General features: G+C 46.3%; 1 protein-coding gene and 2 pseudogenes across 1 annotated transcript; 1 reads left to right on the forward strand and 2 right to left on the reverse strand.

Annotated features, from left to right (window-relative positions):
- Positions 1-820: 820 nt before the first annotated feature.
- On the reverse strand, positions 821-3,204 carry LOC136494457 (uncharacterized; annotated as a pseudogene).
- LOC136494450 (PHD finger-containing protein 1-like) lies at positions 2,525-13,829 on the forward strand (annotated as a pseudogene).
- Positions 8,042-10,029, reverse strand: LOC136510565 (uncharacterized). The gene is made up of 2 exons (XM_066504976.1): positions 8,848-10,029; positions 8,042-8,752 (listed from the first exon to the last, which is right to left on the reverse strand). Exons 1-2 carry the CDS (start codon positions 9,628-9,630, stop codon positions 8,042-8,044), a joined length of 1,494 nt encoding a protein of 497 aa, XP_066361073.1. The 5' UTR covers positions 9,631-10,029.
- Positions 13,830-24,599: the final 10,770 nt, after the last annotated feature.

Genomic DNA, 24,599 nt, shown 5'->3' on the forward strand with positions numbered 1-24,599 from the left:
TGAACGAGGGAGGAGATAAAAAAGCAGTGATAAAATTGTCTTTTTGTCAGAGAAAGCAAAATTTTAATCCACTTCAGTATACTTATGTGGGCTAATAAAAAGGATAATTTTTTGAGATTTAATCCACTTCAGTAGTTCAGTTGGTTACGCTGTGCTTCTTGGCCCTTCTGTGATCGCAGTGCGGTTTTGGTTGGGGTTTGGAAGGCCGCGCCTTTTGCGCTCTTGCTCTCTCAATCTGTGGCGATGCGAAATCCAACTTGCCTTTTTAGATTCGGTCTAAGCATTTTTGGTATGGAATTGCTCAAAAACCACATATTTCTACGGCCGTAGCTCTTTCTTGGTCACGAGTTGGTTTGCCTCGTTTTTCGTGTCTTTTCAACATCTTTCCTCTGCTTTTATGGAATTATTAGAGCAACTCCAACAGACGTGCTAAAATAAATAGCCAAATTTCATAGTTTAGCTCTTTTGTAAAATATAGAACTACTTAAAAAAAGAAGAGTTTTCCAATAGACTTACTATTTCTCATCTTGTATATTAAAAAATTGCCATGTCACCAACTACCAGAGACCTATTCCTGGCGCTTCACGGGCCTATTCCTTCGGACTCGTCCGCAGCGCGTGAATAGAAGACTGTGCGTTCTGGGCTCCTGGCGGCGACATCGCCATTGCGTGCGTCACCGGTACGAGACGCTGATCTTGGTGGCGACAGACTGCTGCTACCCTATAGGTGTCCCGACCTATCATCGTGTATGTTGCTTTGCTTGATATCAGATGAGTAGATACATTGTTCATGCATACATATATATGTGATGGTGCAAATGTCAAAAGCAACTCCTTTACAAAATAATATAGATAACAAGGTTCATGCAAGAACATTAATCAATCCGATATGTTGTGAACTAAAATGTTTCAGAAAATTAGACATGTCTCACACTATGCCCAAATCTAAAAATTGAAGATCATGGTACTACTAATTTCTAAGCCGTCTTGCAAGTATTTTCTTTCGTTGATCATCGTAGAACTGTTGCTGTCTTGTTGAGATGGTGCTCATATCAATATTCATAATTTTTTCTTCTTCTTGATCCCGCTCGAAATCAAATTTTTCTTTGTCAAGTTTTATCCTTTCTTCCTACAAGGCTAAGGGCTTTTTGGCACATCTCTTGTTTCTTCAACTCCCTCTCCTCTTTCTTCAACTCCTTCTCAACATCCACCTCTTTCTTCTTTGCCAATAAATAATCCAAAGCTTCAATGCTCAAACGTTGCTTTAATTTATGTTTTTCCTTCTTAGTCCCTGTAGGCCTCTCCACTATGGTTATTGTGGTTTGAGTCTCTGCTATAGTACATTGACAGGGTTTGGTGCATCAGTAGCAGGAGTTGATCTGGCAGTGGTCTTTTGCTTTTTGCTGAATGGTTTCTGAGGTCTAGTTGGCTAGCGCCTATTCATCCACTTCGAGTGGTCTTTGAGCTTTTTTCATCAATGTATGTACTGGAAAGTCCTGTGCAATGGGTCGTCATTCTTGTACATAGTTACTATGTTTGCTTGTTGCAATGGAAAACAAAGATGACACATGAGATTAAGCAAAAACATATAGGAAATTAGCATGTGAAGGTAGGTCATCTAACCTTGTCATCAACAGATGCACCACTCTGATTTTGGCCCTCTACCTTCGAAACACAGCCGGCAAATATGTTGCACTCATGTAGTATACTAAACCACCGACTCATTAGAGAGCTTTGTGTGCGATCAGATTCAAAATCCTTATGTGAATGAAAGTAATCATGTATTCTTTTCCAATAGGCATCTTTTGATTGATCGACTCCTCTCAATGGATCCAAACTCACATTTAGCCATGCTGACACTAACATCTCGTCCTCTTTAACATTGAAATTTTTGGACCTTTTTTAATTCCTTTGACCGTAGCAGGGACCTCATCGCGTGGTTGTATTTCATTATGAGGTGGGATATTGTTGGACACTACACCTGGAGTGAAACCTTCCATAATCATGTTGGTCAAAGGTCTTCCTGAATCCATTTCCGCTGTAAAAACAAAACACAATGAACTGAACAAGGAACAAAACACAAAATGTAGTAAAAATTATCGCCTAGTAATTTTCTGCAGACTGAGAGGGTGTGCTTGTCCAGATATACTACAAATTATAGCCTAATAATTTTCTAAAGACTGAGAAGGTGTGATTGCCCAGATATACTACAAATTATAGCCTAATAATTTTCTGCAGTCTCAGAAAGTGTGCAACCAGATCGTATATGTTTGCCTGACTCTTCTGTAAACAAGCAGCTTAATATATTGCGTAAAAAACAGTCATAAGCATTTTTTTTCTTCTCATGCACAGCCAATTAGATGAGTGATCACAAAGACGCTGTACTACTATGTGAAAATTGCACACATTTTTCAGTTGAACAGACGCACTTTAGCTCTAATTCCTTACTGATGACAGAATGATTTAGAACGTTCAGCTGATGAACTCATGATTTCAACACGGACTGCAAACTTGACTCACCAGAGCACACGTCGAGGAATGGATTCGATGCAGCAGCACTGTTGGGTGGAAGGACTCGTCGTCGCTGGCTTGCTTGCGTCGCATTCTCCAACCAAGGCAACACCGGTGAGTCCTGCTCCTCCCATCCTCCTGACGCCGGAGCAATGGGGAGTGAATATAGGGCAGCGCAGTTGGGATCTCCCCGGCGCACGTACGGCGGAATCTCTCCATGAGGATGTTGCGACATCACGACGAAGAGGAAAAGGCCGATTCCGAAGGGAAGCAAACAGCAGCTCCGGCGGTTAATGGGGCGACGGCGGCGGCGGCAGGGGAGTGGAGGAGGCGATGGACGACTGGGAACCAAATCGAGCAGGCCGGGCCTGTGATCCCCACGATGGGAAAGTGGCTGCGGGGGAGGGGAGGAGGCGATGGAGCTGAGGACCGAATCGAGCACGAGCGCGGGAAGGATTGCGCGTGCGATGGGAAAGTTCAGCATGAGCGTGGGAAGGATTGCGCGCGCGGGCAGGCACCATGACGAGCGATTTCGGCAGATGGCTAGCGAGCGCGGCGTGCTATCTATGCCGAGCGAAATTCCAGGGATAACACGTTTGCTATTTTAGAAAACCATATAACACACCTATTGGAGCTCAATTTTTGTTGTAAAATTCCAAATATAGCATACACACCAAGGATACCACATCTGTTGGAGTTGCTCTTACTGGTGGTCTATCGTGCAGTTTGGTCTAGTTTGTGTTGTGTATTGTTGATTGTGTTCATCCTGTTAATGTATATGCAATCTGAAGCAGCCTTCAGATCGATCTCACTGGCTTCTTTGCTACTATTGGTCCAATTCTTGTTAGAGAAACATGAACTCGTTCAATCTTAGGTGGCCTTGCTTATTGCGTCCACTTGTTTATCAATTCAGTGCTTAGGTTTGTTTTCTTGAATGTTCCATCCTGTTAATGGCCAGTAATTGCAAGTGGATGCTAATATTAGTGTATTATGTTTGTTGTTACTAGAGCAAGCTCGCATTCTTTATTTAGGAAACTTCTGATTAACATTTTTAGGGCACGGATAGCAGGGGCTCAAAGCTTCACCAGAGTCATGCTCAACCAATTTGATGTTCCTTCCATAAGATTCTGTTAGTTGATAGTCTCTTTCAAATAGGCCAAGGTGAGGATAATTGCTATGTGAAAATAATGATAGGACAACGGTTGTTAAGAGTGCTACCAATGGCTTGCTATTATTGTACTTTCATTAATATATATCCTCTGCAGTTTAACTTATGAAACCTCTATAAACACCATTATTCTTGATAATGGAGTTAGTGCCCATTCACACTAAAAGTCCTCTGCCGATAATCCGTAACTTGGCTGGACATGTGAGTTAAGCAACCTTAGTAATTTTGGAAAGCTGGGATTTCCAACTATTATTTTATATCTTTGTTTATGTGCAGCTAGTTTAGTGCATCTGAATTAAAATAGATTTATTATAATGATATGACCGACTTGCTCAAGGATTTAATTTTGTTGGACGGCAAAGGGAGCCCTTTATATTTTCTTGGACAAAATCATGTGTTTTCACTCTCTTCTTTTCTTGTTGCGTTGTATATTTCTTCCTTCTTAGGATTATGTCTCAAAGATATGTGTGAAATAATTAGATGAACATGGAAATTTTTGTATTTGACTATACAATATTTCCCCTTTCATGCAGGACATTGAGGTGTGTGGGGCATGTGGCAGTGGTAGCAACTCTCATCTTATTGTAAAGTGTGCTCGGTGCGGTGATTATGAGCACTGGTACTCCTTTATATCTCTTCCCTGTATAGTTTTAATTCCTTTATTTTTCACATCCTAAGCGCTTGGAAGATGTACATATACATGATCATATGCCCTGAATTTGCGTATGCTTTTGCTTTTTCAATTGTTTGAAATATTTGTATGTAAGGATGTCTTGAGAGCAGAAACCAGTAAGTGAAGTAGATGATATCTGAATGTTTGGTAGTGATTGGAAACCAGTATGTCTTCTTTGATAGATAGTCAATGCAAATGTTGTTTAATTAGGACTGAAACTTCCTTAGCTGTTCTCCAATGTGTTATTTCCATTTAATTTTCTTTTTTTTTTTCAATAAATCCATTATTTTTTAATGAAGGTGTAAATTAATCGAGCTATATTCTTGAATGTGGAAGGTTTTGTTTAGCTCTCTGAAAGTGTTTCCGTTTTCTATTTGAAGTTATTGTATGAAGGTGGTGGCATGGGAGACTCCACGTGAATGGTATTGTGCCAAATGCCAGGAGTATACTAATGGTAACGGAGGCCCAAAACCTAGTCAAGGTAATATATTTTTCACTGTTCTTGATCACTTATCTCACTTTCACGATCATCAATTCTACTCTGCTAGTCTAATTTCTTCTACAATCATGGTGAAGGTGGGCAAACTGTGCTCCAAAGGGAAACTCTCAGTCACAACAATGTAGTGCATCAAATAAGTCCCAAATCTCCGAACAGATTGTCAAGGGCGTCGTGCCTTAGGGTAGCTGGCCCTCGACTACGGAGCTCGTAATCTCCTGCCGTCGTCATCTAGGGCTGAGGTTTTGCCCCTCGGCCGGCTAGGCTTAGTTGGAGGAAGGTGAGAGAGAGATTAGATGGATAATAACTTGCTTGCTTTATTCCTTGTCCACGTACATGGCTAAATAGGCCTTGAGCCTAACAACTAGGAGCTAATTACTCCTCAATCTTAGAAACCAATTTGATCTCTCTTTCTATTCCTATCCGCTGATTGACACGGCCTGCCCCGCATGGCCTGAGGCCGACGGTTGTGAGCCAGCCGCGCGTTCAGTAGCGCGATGGACGTCTCGGGCGCGCCGTTTCCTAGAATAGGAGCGGCCCCACATGACATCTCTCCCCCCCTTGACCAGCAGCTCGTCCTCGAGCTGGAACACTGGATGCTTGTCGCGGAAGGAGTCCAAATCTTCCCATGTAGCCGACGCAACAGGTTCGCCCTTCCACTGGATGAGCACTTGACGCACCCCACGGGCCAGTCGAGCGCGCACCACGCGTTTCGGCTCTGGCTCGACGGCACCACGCGTTCCGGCAGAGGAGGTGGTGCAGCTGGTGGCTCGCCCACCCACTTCTTGAGGAGGCCGACGTGGAAGACATCATGAAGCTTGGCGCGTGGAGGAAGAGCGAGGCGGACGGCTACTTCATTGATGAGCTCGGTGACGCGGTAGGGCCCAAAGAAGCGAGGCTGCAGCTTCCCTTTGGGCGCCTGGGATAGAGACGCGACTGGGCGATGGCGAAGGCGGAGCAGGACCCAGTCGCCCACGGCGTAGGAGACGTGACGGTGCTGCTTGTCGTAGTGGAGCTTTTGCACAGCTTGGGCTTGCTCCAGCCGGTAGCGGACATCCCCCAGGAACTCCGCGCGTTCGGCCATTGTCTTGGCCACAGCAGCCACTCGCGTGTCCCCCGGCTCATAAGACCGGATGGTAGGAGGGTCGCGGTCGTAGACCACCCGGAACGGCGTGTCGCGTAGTGACGTCTGGTATGCCGTGTTGTAGGTGTACTCAGCCCACGGCAGCCAGCGAAGCCACTGGCGAGGGCGGTCGCCGGTGAAGCAGCGAAGGTACATGGCGATGACGCGGTTGGCCCCGCCTCTGTTTGGCCATCCGACTATGGATGGAACGCTGATGTCATGTGCAGCTTGGTACCCATGAGCCGCATAAGCTCCTTCTAGAACACAGAGGTGAACACCGGGTCGCGGTCAGACACTATGGACTGCGGCATCCCATGAAGTCGCACGATGTCGGTAAAGAACGCCTGAGCCATAGACTCCACCGAGTACGGGTGGGCGAGGGGGATGAAATGGCAATACTTGCTGAAGCGATCCACCACCGTTAAGATGACGAACTTTCCGCGTACACACGGCAGCGCCTCAACGAAGTCCAGCCCGATGTCTGCCCAGATCGCCGTCGGCACCGGCAGGGGAAGCAGCAACCTTGCGGGGTGAAGATGTTCTGACTTGTACCGCTGGCACGTGGCGCAGGCACGCACGAAATCCTGGATGATGCGGCGCATGTCGGGGAAGTGGAAGTCCCGGCGAAGGCGATGCAAGGTGCGCTGCACCCCCTCATGGCCGTCCTCGTGCACCGCGGACAGGAGCTCGGCCAGGAGAGGCGATGCTGGTGGCACGTACAGCCGGCCATCATTTGTCACCAAGTCGTCAATGAGAGCCCAAGGCGCTCCTCGTGAGCCCGCAGTAAGCTCGTCCCGGAGGGCGACCAGGGCAGGGTCAGTGGCCTGAGCCTGACGCAGGCGGTCGATGTAGTCGAAGCGCGGCGTGGAGACGGCCAGAACGACGCCGTCATCTGTGTCGTGGCGGGAGAGAGCGTCCGCCACCTGGTTCAGCGCGCCGGGCTTGTATTCCACCGTGAAGTTGAACCCGAGCAGCTTCCCGACCCAGTGGTGTTGCGGGATCATGGCGAGGCGCTGGTCGAGGAGGAACTTCAAGCTGTAGTGGTCCGTACGCATGGTGAAGCGACGTCCCCATAGGTACGGGTGCCAGTGTCTAATGGCATGGACGAGACCGATGAGCTCTCGCTCATACGCGGCGAGGGAGCGATGCCGTGGGGCCACCGGTCGACTGAAGTAAGCGATGGGGTGCTTGTCCTGGATCAGCACAGCCCCGAAGCCGTGGGTGGACGCGTCGCACTCGACGACGAACGGCCGTGCGAAGTCCGGTAGCGCCAAGACCGGCGCCGAGGTAACCGCGGCTTTGAGGACCTAGAAAGCCGCGGCGGCGGCGGCGCTCCAGGTGAAGCCGTCCTTCTTGAGCAACGTCGTAAGTGGGGCCGCGATGGCACCGTAGTCGTGGACGAACTTGCGGTAATAGCCCGCAAGGCCCAAGAACCCCCGCACCGCGCGAGCCGAACGGGGTTGGGGCCAGTCGGAGACCGCCTGCACCTTGGCGGGATCCATGGCGACGCCGGCGTCGGAGATGACATGCCCCAGGTAGGCAATGGAGCGTTCGCCGAAAGCGCATTTGGAGCGCTTGACGAAAAGTTGGCGCTGCTGTAGGACAACGAAGACGGCCCGCAGATGGCGCAGGTGATCGGCCCACGATGCACTGTAGATCAAAATGTCATCAAAAAATACTAGTACGAAGCGCCGAAGGAAGGGCCGCAGCACGTCGGCCATCAGAGCCTAGAATGTTGCTGGGGCGTTGCACAACCCGAACGGCATGACCAGAAACTCGTATAGGCCGTCGTGGGTGTGAATGCCGTCTTGGCGATGTCGTCGACGCGCATGCGGACCTGATGATAGCCCGAGCGAAGGTCGAGCTTGGTAAAGAACTTGGCGCCGTGGAGCTCGTCTAGCAGCTCGTCAACGACGGGAATGGGGAAGGCATCCTTGATGGTGATGGCGTTCAGAGCGTGGTAGTCGACGTAGAATCGCCACGAGCCATCAACTTTCTTGACGAGGAGGACGAGCGAAGAGAACGCCGAAGAACTCCAACGAATAAGGCCTTGGTGCAGCATGGCGGCGCACTAGCGTTCTAGTTTGTCCTTGTGTGTCGCCGGGTAGCGGTAGGGGCGCACCATGACCGGCTGCGAACCCGGGACAAGAGTGATGCCGTGGTCCCAGGATCGGATCGGCGGCAGGCCATGCGGCTCGGCGAAGATGTCGTCGAAGGACGCGAGCAGCTCGTCCAAGAGGGTCGTTGTGGTAGTGGTGGTGCGGACGGTGGTGGCCTCGGGCCCGGGGACCCCCTGCCAGCAGACGGACTGGCCCTGCCACTGGAATGTCATGGTACGGGCACCAAAATCCCACAGGACAGGGCCCAGCGCCGCCAGCCACTGTGTGCCCAACACCATGTCGTAACCTGTAAGCGGCATGACAAAGAGATCGGCGTGGAATAGATCGCCGTGGATGGTGACCGCGGCCCGGCGGATGACGCCAACGCAAGACACACGTTCGTCGTTCACCACTGTAGCCGTGAGGCAAGGACGCCGTTGGAGGGGTAGACCGGTGCGCTGCGCCGCGGACTCGAAGATGAAGTTATGAGTGGACCCCGAGTCCAGAAGCACGATGAGTGGGGTGCCTCCCAGGTCAACGCCGAGCTGCATGGTGTCGGTGAAGCGGACGCCCGCGATGGTGTGAAGGGAGAAGAGGGGCGACTCCTTGTCAGCAACCGCCGATTCGGAGGATTCCGACAGATCCTCCGCGTCCTCTACGGCGCCGTCCAGTAAAAATAGGCGCTTGCAGACGCGGTTATGACCGCGAACTAATTTTTAATCGTAGTTGTAGCAGAGGCCCAGCCGGCGGCGCTCTTCCTGTTCGGCAGTGGACAGACGCTTGATCGGCCGACCCTCCACGGTGAGGGTGTTCGGGTCAGGAGGGTTGGCCCCCGGTGGTGCAGGCAGTGCCAGGCGTGGCCAGCAGGCCCCTTGTCGCAGCTCGCGGGGCCGGTGCCGCGTACTGCTCCCGCAACTCCAGCTTGCGAGCGAGGCTCATAGCGCACGGCGAGGGTTTGCGGATTGTGGACCTCGACGTCGAGGCTGAGCGGCGGCTGAAGGCCCCCGGTGAAGAGCTGGACGCGCTGTTCCTCGTCGAGGCGGCCAGCACGGGGGAGGAGCACTTGGAAGCGGTCCTGGTAGTCCGCGACGGTTCCGGTGCGCTTGCATGCGGCCAACTCGTGGAGGGGGTTGGAGCGCAGCGGTGGCCCGTAGCGGAGATGGAGAAGGTCCTTGACGCGGTGCCACGAGGGGATGCCCTTGTCTTCCTGGACCTGGATGTACCACATCTGGGCGCCCTCTTCCAGGTTGTAGGAAGCCATCCACACCTTCTCTTCCTCCATGATCCGCTGCTGGTGGAAGTAGGACTCGCACCGGTTGATGAAGATCAGTGGATCGGACTTGCCATCATAGCGCGGAAAGTCAAGCTTCTGGAACCGCGGCGGCCGATCCTGATGGTGTTCGCCAGTCCCGGACTTGGAAGATGACGACCACGAGGAACGCTCCTCGCTCAGGCGCTTGATCGCCTGGGAATTGGCGTCGACGGAGGTCTGGAGCGACTTTAGGGTGGCGGCTAATGCGTCCAGGGTGGCCTGAAGGGCGGCGTTGGGCTGTTCTCCCATGACGTCGGCTGGAGGTGGAGTTGGATGGGCGGAGACAGCGTGAATCGATGGCGGCGGCGAGACAGAGGACGGCACGGCGGCTGGTGGTGGGGATGGCGAGGTGGAGCGTGTAGGCGAGGATCGTCGGGATCGTGATACCAGGTTGTCAAGGGCGTCGTGCCCTAGGGTAGCTGGCCCTCGACTACAGAGCTCGTAATCTCCTGCCGTCGTCGTCTAGGGCTGAGGTTTTGCCCCTTGGCCGGCTAGGCTTAGTTGGAGGAAGGTGAGAGAGAGATTAGATGGATAATAACTTGCTTGCTTTATTCCTTGTCCACGTACATGGCTAAATAGGCCTTGAGCCTAACAACTAGGAGCTAATTACTCCTCAATCTTAGGAACCAATTTGATCTCTCTTTCTATGCCTATCCGCTGATTGACAAAGCCTGCCCCGCATGGCCTGAGGCCGACGGCTGTGAGCCAACCGCGCGTTCAGTAGCGCGACGGACATCTCGGGCGCGCCGTTTCCTAGAATAGGAGCGGCCCCACATGACACAGATTTGGAAATGCTACAGTGAAGTTCATCTCTTCTGAAGAAGTGGCATTATTGAGTATAGAGAGAGGCAACCATCTTTTAGGTCAAGATTTGCTGTGTCGCAGCTAAGCAAGGCATCATCTCCTCCAACTACAAAACACTTGTCCAATATGAATTGTGTATCCCCAAGCAAGAGTGATACAAAAGTGCAAGCCCTGAAACGATGTGCTGATGCAAGTCATAGTCAAACAAAACTTGAGAATAGGTCATATTCTGCTATGCAGCAAAGGCAGGTTCATCCTGCCTCTCCTTCTAGCATGAAGCAGCCATCCAATATGAAGTTGATATCCCCTGGTAGGAGTGACATGCAAGTGCAAAACCTGAAACTATGTGCTGCTGCAAGACATGATCAGGCAAAGATTGATGACAACCCATATTTTGCTATGCGGGAAAGTCAACTTCATTCGGCATCTCCTCCGCATGTGAAACAGTTGTCAAATATGAAGTGCATATCCTCCAATAGGACTGCTACACAAGTGCATGCCACCAAACGATCTGCTACTGCAAGTCATGATCAAGCAAAGATTGATGACATAAACATGGATTGTGAAGCAAGATCTGGTGGTTTCATGCCTATAATTCATAAATGTAGAACAAGTGAACCAGTTAAAGTAAAAATTGACTCCCTGATTGAACACAAAGGTACAGAAAAGAAGATAGTGAATGCAGAAAAAGGAGAAATTAACTCTCAGACTGGGCTTGAGCCTAGGGAAAAGGGGACCTTATGCGCTTCAGGTATATGGCTATAGAAATCTACTTTTATTTTGGTTGTTCAATGTTTCACGTCTCAAAAAGAATAGCACCATGACATTTCAAAAGGGCTCAGTTTCGATATACATTTAGTTATGTGCCACATTTAGATTTTATTTAGTTCTGATGTGACCTGAGGTTTGAGTACACTAAAAGTGGCTGTTACTGTTCATTTCCAATGTACCAATAGATGAAGATACTGGGTACAAATCTGAAATGGGGAGTCTGAACCAGAACAAAGACGTGATTCTCGTCATGGGTTCAACTATGGAGTATTCAAGACGCCCAACACCTACAAATTGTTGGAGGTATGTCTCAAGTATCTACCTTTACCATCATTATGGAATTTTTCTAGCTTCAGGAATCAATTAACTAGACACGGTTTCTTAATGATATGGTTGTAGCTGCCACCAGCTTCCAACTGTTTCAAGTGAATATGTATGGGTAAATTCCCGCGGCTTTTGTTTTCATGGGCAATGCTTCCATAAATTACCAAATTATACTTTTGTCGGGAAATAAATTCTAGATATTTCACAATCAGATTTAGATTGCTGAAGTTTCTCTGCAAGTAGCATTTTCCATAAATTCAGGACAAAACTCAGTATATGTTTTCTGGTCAATTCCTGACAGTTTACCGATTTGACCATGACTTCCTTGATACAACAATGTATTCAAGCTTGTGTTGTTCTGAGTTGATTACTATATCTTGCTGCTACCTATGTTTTTTCATAAAAGAAAAATGCTTCTCTTCTATGGTTGTGGCAGTTGACCCTAATTTCATATATATAATGCTTTATTTCTAATATTTAGCTTTTGTTTGCTCTTTAGGGGATGCTTTCATTTCTGTGCTGGAGAAAAGCTAAATCTTGGTGAATTTAAAGCCTACTTTCCATCAAAAGTGTCATCCAGAGTTAATGATATTGTCAAGATGATGCCCACTGATCTACAGCTGGAGTTATTACCTCGAATGAATGACTGGCCAAAATCTTTTGAGACTATTAATCCAGTTCATGAAGACATTGGCGTGTTCTTCTTTTCTAATAAACCTGATGGGTAGGGTTTCTGTTGGTTCCGGTACACTGATACCAACATTTTCTGACATATATGCTCTGAAATATATTTTACTAAGTCAGTAACTGCTTTCAGATATTCAGTGATTTTGTTCCTCACTTGCTTTGTAGGTGTGAAAAGATACACTCTAATCTAATAGAAGCTTCCAGCAACTATGTTCTAAGGGCATATATTCATGACATAAAGTTGTTGATATATACCTCGGAAGTGCTTCCCCCTGATTCTCAGTGTTATTAGTTCAGTTTTTCTGTTCCCTTTCGTGCAAGAAAATAAACCATATCAAATTCATATTATGATATTTTAATTTCTACCTTGATAACAGGTATAGATGGTGAGAATTACTTATGGGGGCTTTTTGTCAGATCAAAGGGAAAGAGCTATCCTTGGCGATCTGGTTCAACCACTACATGATCTGCTTTCCCTGGGCATGGTAGTAAAGGTATATGACCAAACTGTAAATTATGTTGCCTGAGAAAGATATGGCTGCTGGTGCTTTTGACACAATTTTGGCTGTTGCAACTTTTGCTTCCATTGCCTGGTTGATTATTCTTTCTTCATTGTTGATGCACTCATCTTTCTTCATTCTTGGTTTGCCTAATTGGCTTGGATATTCTTAGAGCTCAACTGTGACATTGCTATAGTTGTAGTCTACTGAGTGATTTGTTTTGCCCTGCACTGGAAAACGATGCTTTAATAAAATGGAAAGTATAACTACAAGCATGCTCTCAAGTACTTTTCAAATTCATTTGATCTCTGTAAAAGGACTGTCATGATAAAACCTGGTGAGGGTTTTGCATCTGATGCATCCCCTTACTCAGATTGTGTGTGAAAAGATTCATATTAAAAATTTTAAATACTGTTGCCCTGCACTATTTCTTTAGCAATTTTGTTATTTAAAAACTGACAGCATCATGAACTTGCGAATTGGTGGTTTAGGGTTACTGATGCATGGAGGGAAGTTAAATCTCTGCAACCCACTGGACCTCTGTTATGTTATCTGATTCCAATAGCTGCACTACCTTGTGGAGAAGAATATGATTTTTTTTCTATTGCCCAATTTCACTTGTAGTAATTCTATATCTTGATAAAGTTGTGAAGCGGATGTCTTCCTCCATCTCAATTCATTTGGTCAAAATGGTTCCACACAGGTAGTCAAATCCAGAGATGGCCAAGTGGATGCTCCATGACATGTAGCAGGTGGCATCTTCATATGATGTGCAGTCATTACATTTTCTGTACCCATCTGATTCTGACCTTATGACTGAAGCGAGGAAACATGCAGCCTGTTCGGCTGGAGTGAAACGATCGTAAATTTTCAGCCGGAACAGTATTTTTCTCTCACATAAATCAGCCAGCAGTACTTCTTCACGAACCAGCAACGAACTAGCCCAGCCAAACGAACAGGCTGATGCAGGCACGAAGCCAGCGGTGGGGCTAGGGGGGCTCCAGCGCCCCTATCGCTCGCGAGCAAGCGAAGCCCCGTAGAGCCGTCGTCTGAAATTTCAGCTGTAGATGTACAAGTAGGAGGGGCTGAGATTTGCTGAACCTCTTTTCTTGCTAATTGCCGTTGTTTAGCCCCTCCTAAATTCTTTCCTAGCTTCGTCCCTGGGCTGATGAGCTCCATGATTTAGGAGGATTCCACCTTGTTGGTCTATGGCAATTCATGCCTTTAGTTCAGATGCTGAAACTAGCTCCTGTAAGATCAGTCTAACAAACTCTTGCAGCCTGCAACTTGCCCTTGAGATACTGTATATTGATCGTGAGATACTGAAACTGACGATTGTAGGGTGCTGCGGTGTAAGATGTGTAAAAACAGGCATATATGATATATGATTCTAAAGCTGTCTGTGCAAGTCCAAATAGCAAGATGCCCAGATGTGTTGCTGCTGTATTGGTAGCTCCACGGATAAATTGATGTGAGCTGCAGTCAAATGTGCTTGTTTTCTTTCTTTGTTTCCCTTGTTTAAAATTTTCAAGCCTTTTCCGGCCTGCTGGGTAAAGCAGAAGTTTTTTTTTTATCAGTGAAGCTTTTTCAGTGCTTGTTAACATTTCAAGCTTCATCATAATTCAAAATTTTCAAAGAACACGAAACCAATGAATGGTCGGCACCTCACCCCCATGATTGGGCATGCGGCTGTCCAAATTGGAGCGGATGGTTTCCACGAGAGTGCCAACGTCATCTGTTTAATTGTAGCGGGTCCTGCCAATTATTTCGTGACTCCAAATCTTGAAAACAAAATAGAATGCAGCCAAAAATTTATGATATGCCAAACTTTGGTTTTGACTTTTGTTGGCACAGGTACAGGTTCAACTTTGGTTCTATTTGTTTCTGTTTATATATTGATAAAAAATGGAGAGACTAGCGTCCGGGCGCCCGCGCTTGCTGTCCGCCTGTTTTCAATAATGATACCCTCAATGCGTCCAGCCTGTTCGGTTGGCTGGTTCGTATCGTTGCTGGTTCGTGAAGAAGTACTGCTGGCTGGTTTGTATGAGAGAAAAACACTGTTTCGGCTAAAAAATTACGATCGTTTACGACAAGCCACAGCCAAACGAACAGGCTTGTATGCAGCTTCGTGCTTCGCTTCGCCTCGTGCTCTGCGCCTGCTGCCCGCCGCACGCGCTTGCTTTGCTTCCCGCATGCACGCGGAGACCGCTGCGCCCGAGGGGATCACCTTCACCTACGCTCCCTTGTCGTGCCTGCTCATGAAACACTTGCAACATAAATCATTTGTTGCAACATAGGTCCGAAACAGATGAAACATTTACAACATACGTTTGCAACATATGAGTATGGAATCTGCAACATATGTAACATCCAGATAAACCCCTTGCAACATATGTTTCAAACAACTGAAGCATACACTTGTAACATACGTGTATAGCCAGTACAACATATGCAACATACAAATAAAACGCTTGCAACATACGTTTGAAACAACTGAAATATTTAAAGCATACACTTGCAACGTTGTAGGGTCGAGATAGCGGACTAAAGGGAGGTGAATAGACCTTTCTAAAATTAATCGCGTCGGATAACCGAGATAAATGTGGAATTAAAACTAACGGTCTAGTCAAGACTACACCTCTCTGTCTAAGTTCACAAGCACTTTATAAAAGATTCTAAAAAGCAACTAAGATGTCAGGCTAGCTAGAGCTCTCCTAACCAATTCTAGAAATAAGGTCACACAAACCTATGTCACTAGTACTTCAAGCACCGGGGAGCTCCTATCCCATTTTATCCTTAAAATCGGGTGTGACACAAGGGTTCGTGGGGTTGGCTGGGTGGTCACCGCCACCCCTAGGGCGGTGCCACCGCCACCCTGTCCGATGACCTAACTATTGGAATTTGACCGTTGGGGAGGGCACCGTCGTGTTCGGTGCCCTCGCAGAAACCAACAGCTTTACTCCAACGGCTCTATTTGCACATCAGGCACTGCAAGAACCTACCCATAAGTGAGGGTAGCTCAATGACACGCTCTACTAGTGTTGCTCTTCGCGGCTCCCGCGGGGTGAGCACGGTACCCCTCACAAATCCTCCTCCTGAGCACCGCACAATCTTCTCGCGTGCTCCAATAGAGTCACAAGCCACCAAGCCATCTAAGAGGTGGTAACCTCCAAGAGTAACAAGCACCACCGACTTGCAACTCGATCACCTAGTGCTACTCGATGCAATCGCACTAGAATCGCTCACTCACTTGATCGGATGATCACTATCAAGCACAAGTGAGTTAGAGGGCTCCCAAGCACCATCACACAAGCCACCAAAGCTCTAGTGTGCTCAGCAACCTGCCCAAGGCCGAGCTCCACCTCTATTTATACCCCCAAGACAAATAGAGCCGTTGGAGTAAAGCTGTTGGTTTCTACGAGGGCACCGGACACGACGGTGCCCTCCCCAACGGTCAAATTCCAACGGTTAGGTCATCGGACAGGGTGGCGGTGGCACCGCCCTAGGGGTGGCGGTGACCACCCAGCCAACCCCACGAACCCTTGTGTCACACCCGATTTTAAGGATAAAATGGGATGCAAAATCTTATGTGCGCCCAGAGATCAGTCACACACATAAGCCGACAAATTATAAATAGTATCATCACAATTGTTTATTACATCACGAATAATAAGACAGAGTCCTTACATAAATATAGTAGAAGCATAAAGAAAAATCTCTTGCAGAAGCTCCATATCACAGGGACGTCAACTAGTTGACCACAAGTCTAGTAATCCTCAGGAAAGTCGTCATTACCATAGCCATCTGTTACCCATGTGGGATTTTTATCCAAATAATGAAAATAAACAAGCGTAAGTGCGTGTCATACTCAACAAGTGTAACATAGGGTTCATGAGGCTCAAAGGCTTGATACAGGTTTAACAACATTTAGCTTTTAATTGTCATAATTTTAGCATAAGAGTAGCAACAAGTTATTTTAATCCCATTGTAAACACATGATCAATGTAAACAAGAATAATGAATAGCATAAACGGATAATTCTTAGCGATCATCTATTCCATAAGGGTTCCAAGGCCGCTCATGACCGTGAGCACGGCTGATATACCAGTTTTACACTCTATAGAGGTTGTACACTTTTATTGTGTCATGATACCCATATGCCCGGGTTAATTACTCCCAAAACACTTCCAAGGTGAGCAGACAGGGTTCACTATGAAGCCTTTCAAAGGTTCATCTAACAAGTTAGGGCCATTAGATTCACTCATCAAGCAGATATAGGAACCCTCTGTCGAATGACACAATTCCATCACGGCTATACACATAAGAGTAGAGGTTGTCCTATACCCGATTCATTAAGACATTCTTACGCTAATAAAGGTAACCACTAACAAGCTAGAAAAAGGTTCTCATACTGAGCTAAAGACAAAGCCATGTAGCCCTTATAGTTGTACTGTAAGTTCCAGATGATCACTTATAGATAAGTCCTTAGGGAGAGGTATCTGAAGCATTTAGAAAGTAGCTAAACACTCTAGCCCCCTGTTTCCAAGTTGCTAAAAAGCCATGTTTTAATGTTTATTGCATATACCATTAGTCAAGTTGCAAGATCATGGTTTAGTTGAGCACTAGCAAAGCTACCAAATGCATATCCCATAGGAGACAAGGTATAAGTTCAATTCTAGGGAATCCCTATCAAGGTGACACATGCAACATGAATTAAATGTATTAAAGTTGATAGGAAACAAGAATAATTCCATGCTATACTTGCCTTGAACAAAGTGTTCCTGCTAATCCTGCTCATCAAAGTAGTATTCTTGATCACCCACGAATTGCTCACTATCTATACTCGATAATCACAGCAACATACAAGCATCCAGAAGCAATCATACATAGCAAACAAAGACTATAGATTAGAACAGTACACCAACAACATAAAATCAAGATGAAAAGTTTATAAAACGATTCTACATCTCTCTATAAACACACATATGTGAATATCACAAAAATCGGAGCTAAAACAAAGAAGTTACAAATTAAACAAGGTTTTCCTTTAATAAAATAATAGATTAAATCTAACCTCGAATTTTAAAAGTTGAAAACACACTTAATAGTAGTATGAACATGTAGATTATGCAATTATGAACCTAACGCAACTTGAATGGATCAAATCGGAGTTAAAACGAAGACTTTATGGCTAAAACAAAATTTGTGGCAAAACTGTAAATAGATGGAACTTGATTTTAGAATTTAAATTAATAAAATCAGATTTTAAACCAAAACAGGGATTGTGGGCATGAAAACAAAGAAATACAGGGGCTCTTTAACAAAATTGCAGGGACGGTGGGTTCTATTTAGATAAAACTAAGGGGCTCTTTAGCAAATATGACAGGCGAAGGGGTATCTTTGAATCTAGGACATTGATCACATGATGGACGACTACGATTAAGTGGGAGGGAGAGAGAGAGAGCATGACTAGCCGGAGAAAGGCCAATGCGGCGGCTACCATGAACGGCGGCAAAGAGCTCGCCGGAGTTTGTCGATTTTGACATTCCGGGCATCATCGGACATAGGGAAAACACAGGGAGAGAGAGAGAGGAGATGATGGTGAACTCACCTAGATGGAATACCAAGGTGGGGGACCAACGACGATGCGCGGCGGTTGTGTAGAACCGATGGCGGCGACGGAGCTTAGGGTTGTGGCTTTGCTGTGGCTCGGAGCGAGGGCGGCGGCTTCGGCGTGGCTGGATGGAGGCGGCGGGTGCATAGGGGCGCTATTTAAGGGGGAGCCGTGTGTGGGGTGCATGCCAGGACGTGGCATGGTAGAGGAGGACTTAGCGGTGGGAGCAGTGTTCGTGCCGAACATGAGATGGAGGAAGGAGACGATGCCGACCGGTGGGCCCAGCATGTCAGCGGATGAGAGCGTGGGGTTTGGTTGTTAGCCAAACAGAGAGGGAGAGGGGAGCAACGCTCGTGGCTGCTGCTGGGCCGACTCGCTTACTGGGCCACGGGGGAAGAAGTGAGGTGCGGTGGGAAAATAGGCCGAGCGGGAAAGCTGGGCCGCTCGGGCCAAAATAAGAAAGGAGAGGAAGAATCTTTTTTTCCAATTTCATTTTCAATTCCAAATACCAACCAAATTCAAATCAATTTGAAGTTTGATTTCAAACCGCACAATGCAAAAAAATAATATGCAGCAACATGAATGCATAAACATGTATGTAGACCTATTTTTATTTTTATTTTAATAAAGTTATTATTTTTCTAAATTTCAATGCTAAAAAAATGCATAATTAAATCATTTTCTCCTATTTTAAAACCATGCAAATTTTAGGTGTTACAATTCTACCCCCTTAAAATGAATCTTGTCCCTGAAATTCGGACGATGCTTTCTCAAAAAGCTGCGGGTATGTTTTCCTCAAATCCCCTTCTCTTTCCCAGGTAGCCTCATCCTTTGTATACCGATTCAACTGAACCTTACATATCTTTATAACTCGGCTCCTCGGAACTCTTTCTGCCGTCTCCAAAATCTTTATTGAAAATTCCTCATATGTAAGATATTCCTTAACTGTAAGCTCCTCTAATGGTATCTGCTCCTCAGGTATACATAGACACTTCTTTAATTGAGACACATGGAACACATCATGTACACCCGACAAACTCTCAGGTAATTCTAACTGATAAGCCACTTCACCCCATCGCTCTAAAATCTTGAAATGCCCAATATACCTTGGTGCTAACTTTTCTTTCATGTTAAACATTCTCACACTTCTCATTGGTGATACTTTTAGGCAAACATAATCTCCTATTTCAAAAACTGATTCTCTTCTCCGAGTGTCTGTGGCGGAACTGCCCAAAATAACGCACTTACGGAGGCGCTTGTCTTCCACTAACACTAAGCACCCTAAGAGCGAGCTACATCGGGCGGGTTTCGTCAGGCACACCCCAAGGGAGAGCTTGAATAATCCACATTTCCCCCCAAGGATCCAATAATGAGAATGAGTTACAATACTTAGTTTATTTCATACATCCAGAGTTCTCAGAAATATATTATTACAGTACTAAATTTAGAGTGCAGAAATTTAACAGCGGAATAAAAAGAAACATCCATCGATAATATATAAGGATCCATCTGTGCCCACCAGAAGAATCCTTCACACAATGGCTATGCCTCAAGTAGTACATGCAACAGGGGTAAATAAACCCCGAGTACACAATGTACTCGCAAGACTTATCTGACTAGTGGGAATAATTTCCTGACTCCAAGGGTTATGATAAGCTTTATGGTTTGCTGATTTCCTTTTTGCAGAAAGCAATACTAATAGTGAATCCTTATTTATGTTATTGTTAGCAATCATGATTAATTCATTACCTAGCCATTCTATGTAAGCACCTATTCTACTTTCAAGCAAGGGTTGAGCAAACAATTCCATTTCATCACCTTTCCACTTTTAGTTCTTGCTACGGTGCTAGGGTTTAGACAAGTCGTACTAACATGGTGGCAATTCATGAATTAATGTGCCTAGCTGGGTACCCCAAAACACATGCCCTGCTTGTACCCTAGACACAAATAGGACCAACCCACCACTCTCCTATCAAGGGGTCCAGGTCTCCATCCAAACTTGGACTCCAAGCCCCCGCTCCTAAATCCTAGACTCAGTGCGGTGCTTAGACCTCCACCATCCCCGCCTCTAATCAGTCGGTCCAGAAAGAGTCAAAACCCACGACAAGAGAGCAACAAGCTTTCCCTACACCCATACCTAAGTATATGCTCAGGATAATAAATCTATGACTTGCCTAGCGTCCATTGCAACAGTCGGTCCTTAACCGACACAGACAGGGAAAAAGTATAACCAAGCTATGCCCCATTGCTTGCAGGACACAACCTCTTACACCCACCAATACCCAAACCATATCCCTGCCTGGTCTCCATTTTCCTTTCCACCATTTTATCATGAGTGATAATAATCACCTATTGTGAGTAACGATAGGTTACTCACGCTACCGAAATCCTGAGCATAGAAGCTACTCGACCTATACTAGTATGACTCATAGGTAGATATATTTATGCATGTAGTTTCCATAAAATGCCTATAACGTAAATGCACATCATATATATTCAGTGATAATTCAAAATAAGGGTTATGCACCGGGGCTTGTCTTGGGTAGGCGGTGTGTCAACAAAGTTAGCAACGAACGGCTCGGGGGCTCCCTCCTATACAAGAATCTCCTCCTCATACTCTATAATCTCCTCATAGTCCTGTTCATCCGTAGGCATGAACTCTACCAACTCGTTATCTATATGCATGAAATGATGATGCAACACTTAGTAATACGGCAACAGCAACTCTTAAAATACGAATACACCTATCAAGCTACTAAGCTAGTTCTACCGACTAAGGTGCTAAGTTACCTATTGTTACCACCAACAAGTATGAAACATGGCACGTACTATCTTAGCAACTAAAGGCATTCTTACCCTTAATACTGATTTACTATATGTATACTAAAACAAGGAGTACTAGCTACTCTATTTATCAACCTACTCAAGGGCTACAAAAATTATAGTGAGTACATAATAATCTAATGAACCTATTGTAAAAATTTCATGGCTATACATAATAATCTAATGAACCTACTGTAAAAATTTCATGGCTAAAGCTATCACTAATTTGCCACAAAAAATCCTACAAATATTAAGCTAAATAATACTAAGCTCTCCTAAATGAATTAGTGAATCTATCATTATCACATATAACTATAAACTAACTACACCAACAGCTAGATAGCATTTTTGTGAACCTAACAAATTTTGTTTCACTATTTTGGACATCTACAGAATTTACTATATTTTTTCAAAGTTCAGCTCAAAACTAAATTGAACAAACCTTTACTAATTCACTAGAAAATGTAAAACCGAAATCCACCACGCGGCACACGAACGAGCGGCGTGGCCCACTCCCATGCATCATGTGCGCACACGCAGTACACCAACGCAGCCCACGTGCGACAGTGGCCCATGGAGGGGAGACCCACGCGTGCACCGATGCTTATGCAAAAGAGCCCTTGGCTTTCAACTAAATGGACGCACAGTCCTTTCTACTATTTCACTCTCTCTGACGCTCTCACTAACCCCCCCCCCCCCAACTTACTTCAAATTCTTATTTCAATGTCCCTGGCCGGAACATATTAGAGGCCATGGCATCTTTGGCCAAACGCCGACGATCATGGACCTCCTCGACAGCAAACATCACCACCGTGACACTCTTCGTCACAAGCGTAGTCGATAGAGGTATAAAACACCACGATTGGTGCCACACAGAGGCATGGCCATGCACCATGGTGGGGTTTGGCCATGATGACACTAACACCCATGAAAACATCTAGCCCAGCGCTACCATCACTACCTAGCCTCCATGCCTAGAGTACTGATAGCATTCTAGTGGTCCTAGATATACCCATTCTACTCCCAAACGAGCCGACCACGGACACAACATCTTCACCAGATTCACCGGTGGCGACCACTCGCTCTGGCGAGCCCCGGCCTTAACCGATTCAACCATCTACCCTAGGAGTAGGAGGGCCTCACCAGACATGTGTAGGATGGCTTGGATGAAGTCACAAGGCTCGATAAGGTGGTTGGCCACGTGCGCGGGATTGCTCTAGTTCACAACAAGCGCGGCGACGATGTCCTTGGTGACTCACTGCATCCTTGGTGAAACTGTTTCATAGGAGATGCAACCAAGTCAAGGAGACACAAAAGCACCGCTCAATTGAGACAAAGGGGCAAGGAACGACGCCTTGGCCGAGCACCCACCCCAATGGCCATGGCGGACTGCCACGAGGGAAATGCTCCGTAGTACCTCACTAGAGGATGAAAGCTCGTCGGGTCGACTCTATCATGAGCTAACCACCAAAGCTAGTTGGGTGCATGATTAATTGGACAGAGGTGGACGGTGCGAGGCCAATTAGGTGGACGACACCGTTCGGTCTTAAGGGGGTCAACGGCGGGGGAACCTCAAATTGAAGCCGACACCGTACGGCTATAGTAGTGGCAGGGTTGGCGCGAAGCTAGGCTCCAATTCAAGCTCTAGGCATGCACAATTACATGGATGGGGCCAGGCTCTATGGGTTGGTCTTGGTGTGGCTTGGCTAGCCAGCGCGACGCCATTCAAGGTGACTGTGATGGGAAGCGTGGTGTGGCGCAGCCACTAAATGGAAGAGGACAATGGTTCGATGGATGATGGCTCCACATGTGCGTACGAGGCCAGCACAACGATGTGCGACCACATCGCTTTGACTCGCAAGCCAACGATGGCTAGGCCACATGACGGCACAACGGGCACGCATAGCAATGGCAACAATGACGCGATGCAAGCTGTAGAGACCCGACTGAGGGACATCATGCTGCCTCAGTAGGATGCGTCCGACAGCGGATAGGCGCACATGGGGAGGTGACTCAGCCTCAGCAAGTAGAACCCCACTGGGATGATGACAGCAATTGGGTGGGGCCACGATGTAAGCGGGAGAAGGAGATAGCAACACGGTGACCGTGCACTGCCAGTGAGCCCACCGAGAACATGTTGAGCATGAATTTTAAAGCCTCTAATCCTACCACAAGGTTGTCTCTCGACCTAAACCCACTTCATGATGATCAAGAGGACACATGGGGCTACTAAACCAAGCTAAAACATCATACCACTGCTTAACCCAAATTCCCTACAAAAATTGCCAAACTCGGCTTTGTCACACTGCTTCCCGACTTAGGAAATTCGACTAAGTCTCGATTGGATTCGCGTCGGATTCGATTTCCAAACTATTTGGTATGCTAGCTAGTGAATTCCTTTTGCGACCTCAAGTATTTCATCATCACCTACATCGTTTGTACTTCTAACCTTACTAAAATTCCGTATATATGTTCTATAGCATTTTTGCTTAATAAAAATTCATTTAAAACCCTAAGTGACATAACGCGACATTGAATGTAACTTCCGTTTCGCATTTTCGATGAACGTTTTGGGTCAAAGAATTTGATTTACACACTATATTACATACACTATCACATAAACATGATGCCCATACAGTGTTTTAGCAAATGATTTATAGTGTAACACCGAGGGTGTTACAAATCTACCCCCCTAAAACAAAATCTCGTCCCGAGATTTCATGTGCCTAGTGTGGAAAAGGAGATAGGGATACACTTCAATGTAAGCAACTACCTCAGTGACCAGAAAGAAGGTGGGGATAATGCTCTAGGATGTAACTTTCTTGCTCCCACGTTGCTTTATCCTCCAAGTGGTTTTGCCACTAAACCTTGTAGAACTTGATCACATGGTTCCGAGTCACTCTTTCTTTCCCATCTAGGATCTTAATAGGATGCTCAATATACGTCAAGTTAGGTTGGAGGGGAAGCCCTTCAATTTCCATAGTTTCATCAAGTACCCACAAACATTTCTTCAACTAAGATATGTGGAACACATCATGTACCACCGATAAAATATCTAGAAGTTGGAGACGATAAGCAACTAGGCTACACTGCTTCAAAATTTTGTAAGGACCCATGTATCGAGGAGCTAGCTTGCCATGGACACCAAATTGATGCACCCCTCTCTTAGGAGACACCTTGAGGTACACATAATCCCCAACTACAAACTACAAAGGCCTTCTTTGCTTGTTCGCATAAGCTTTCTATCGGCTCTGAGCTACCTTCAAATGACTCTAAATAATGCTGACTTGCTCTCAAGCTTCTTTGATGAAGTCAGGCCCAAAGTATCCATGGTCTCCCACTTCAACCTAGTTCAGTAGTGTCCTACATTTCTTCCCATATAGAGCTTCAAAGGGTGCCATGCGAATGCTTTCTTGATAGCTATTATTGTAGAAAAACTCAGCTAAGTTCAAGCATCCGTCCCACTTCTCCAGAAAAGAAATGGCACAAGCTCTCAACATATCTTCTAGTACTTGGTTTACCCTTTCTATCTAGCCATTAGTCTAGGGGTGATAGGCTGAACTATGGAGGAGACTAGTACCAAGACACTCCTAGAGTTGCTCCCAAAAGCGAGAGATAAAAACTAACCCTCTATCAGAAACAATAGTAAGGGGGACTTCGTGCAGGGTCACAATCCAGTCCAAATACAACTCGGC

The sequence above is a fragment of the Miscanthus floridulus genome, chromosome 1 (assembly GCF_019320115.1).
Source record: "Miscanthus floridulus cultivar M001 chromosome 1, ASM1932011v1, whole genome shotgun sequence".
NCBI lineage: Eukaryota > Viridiplantae > Streptophyta > Magnoliopsida > Poales > Poaceae > Miscanthus > Miscanthus floridulus.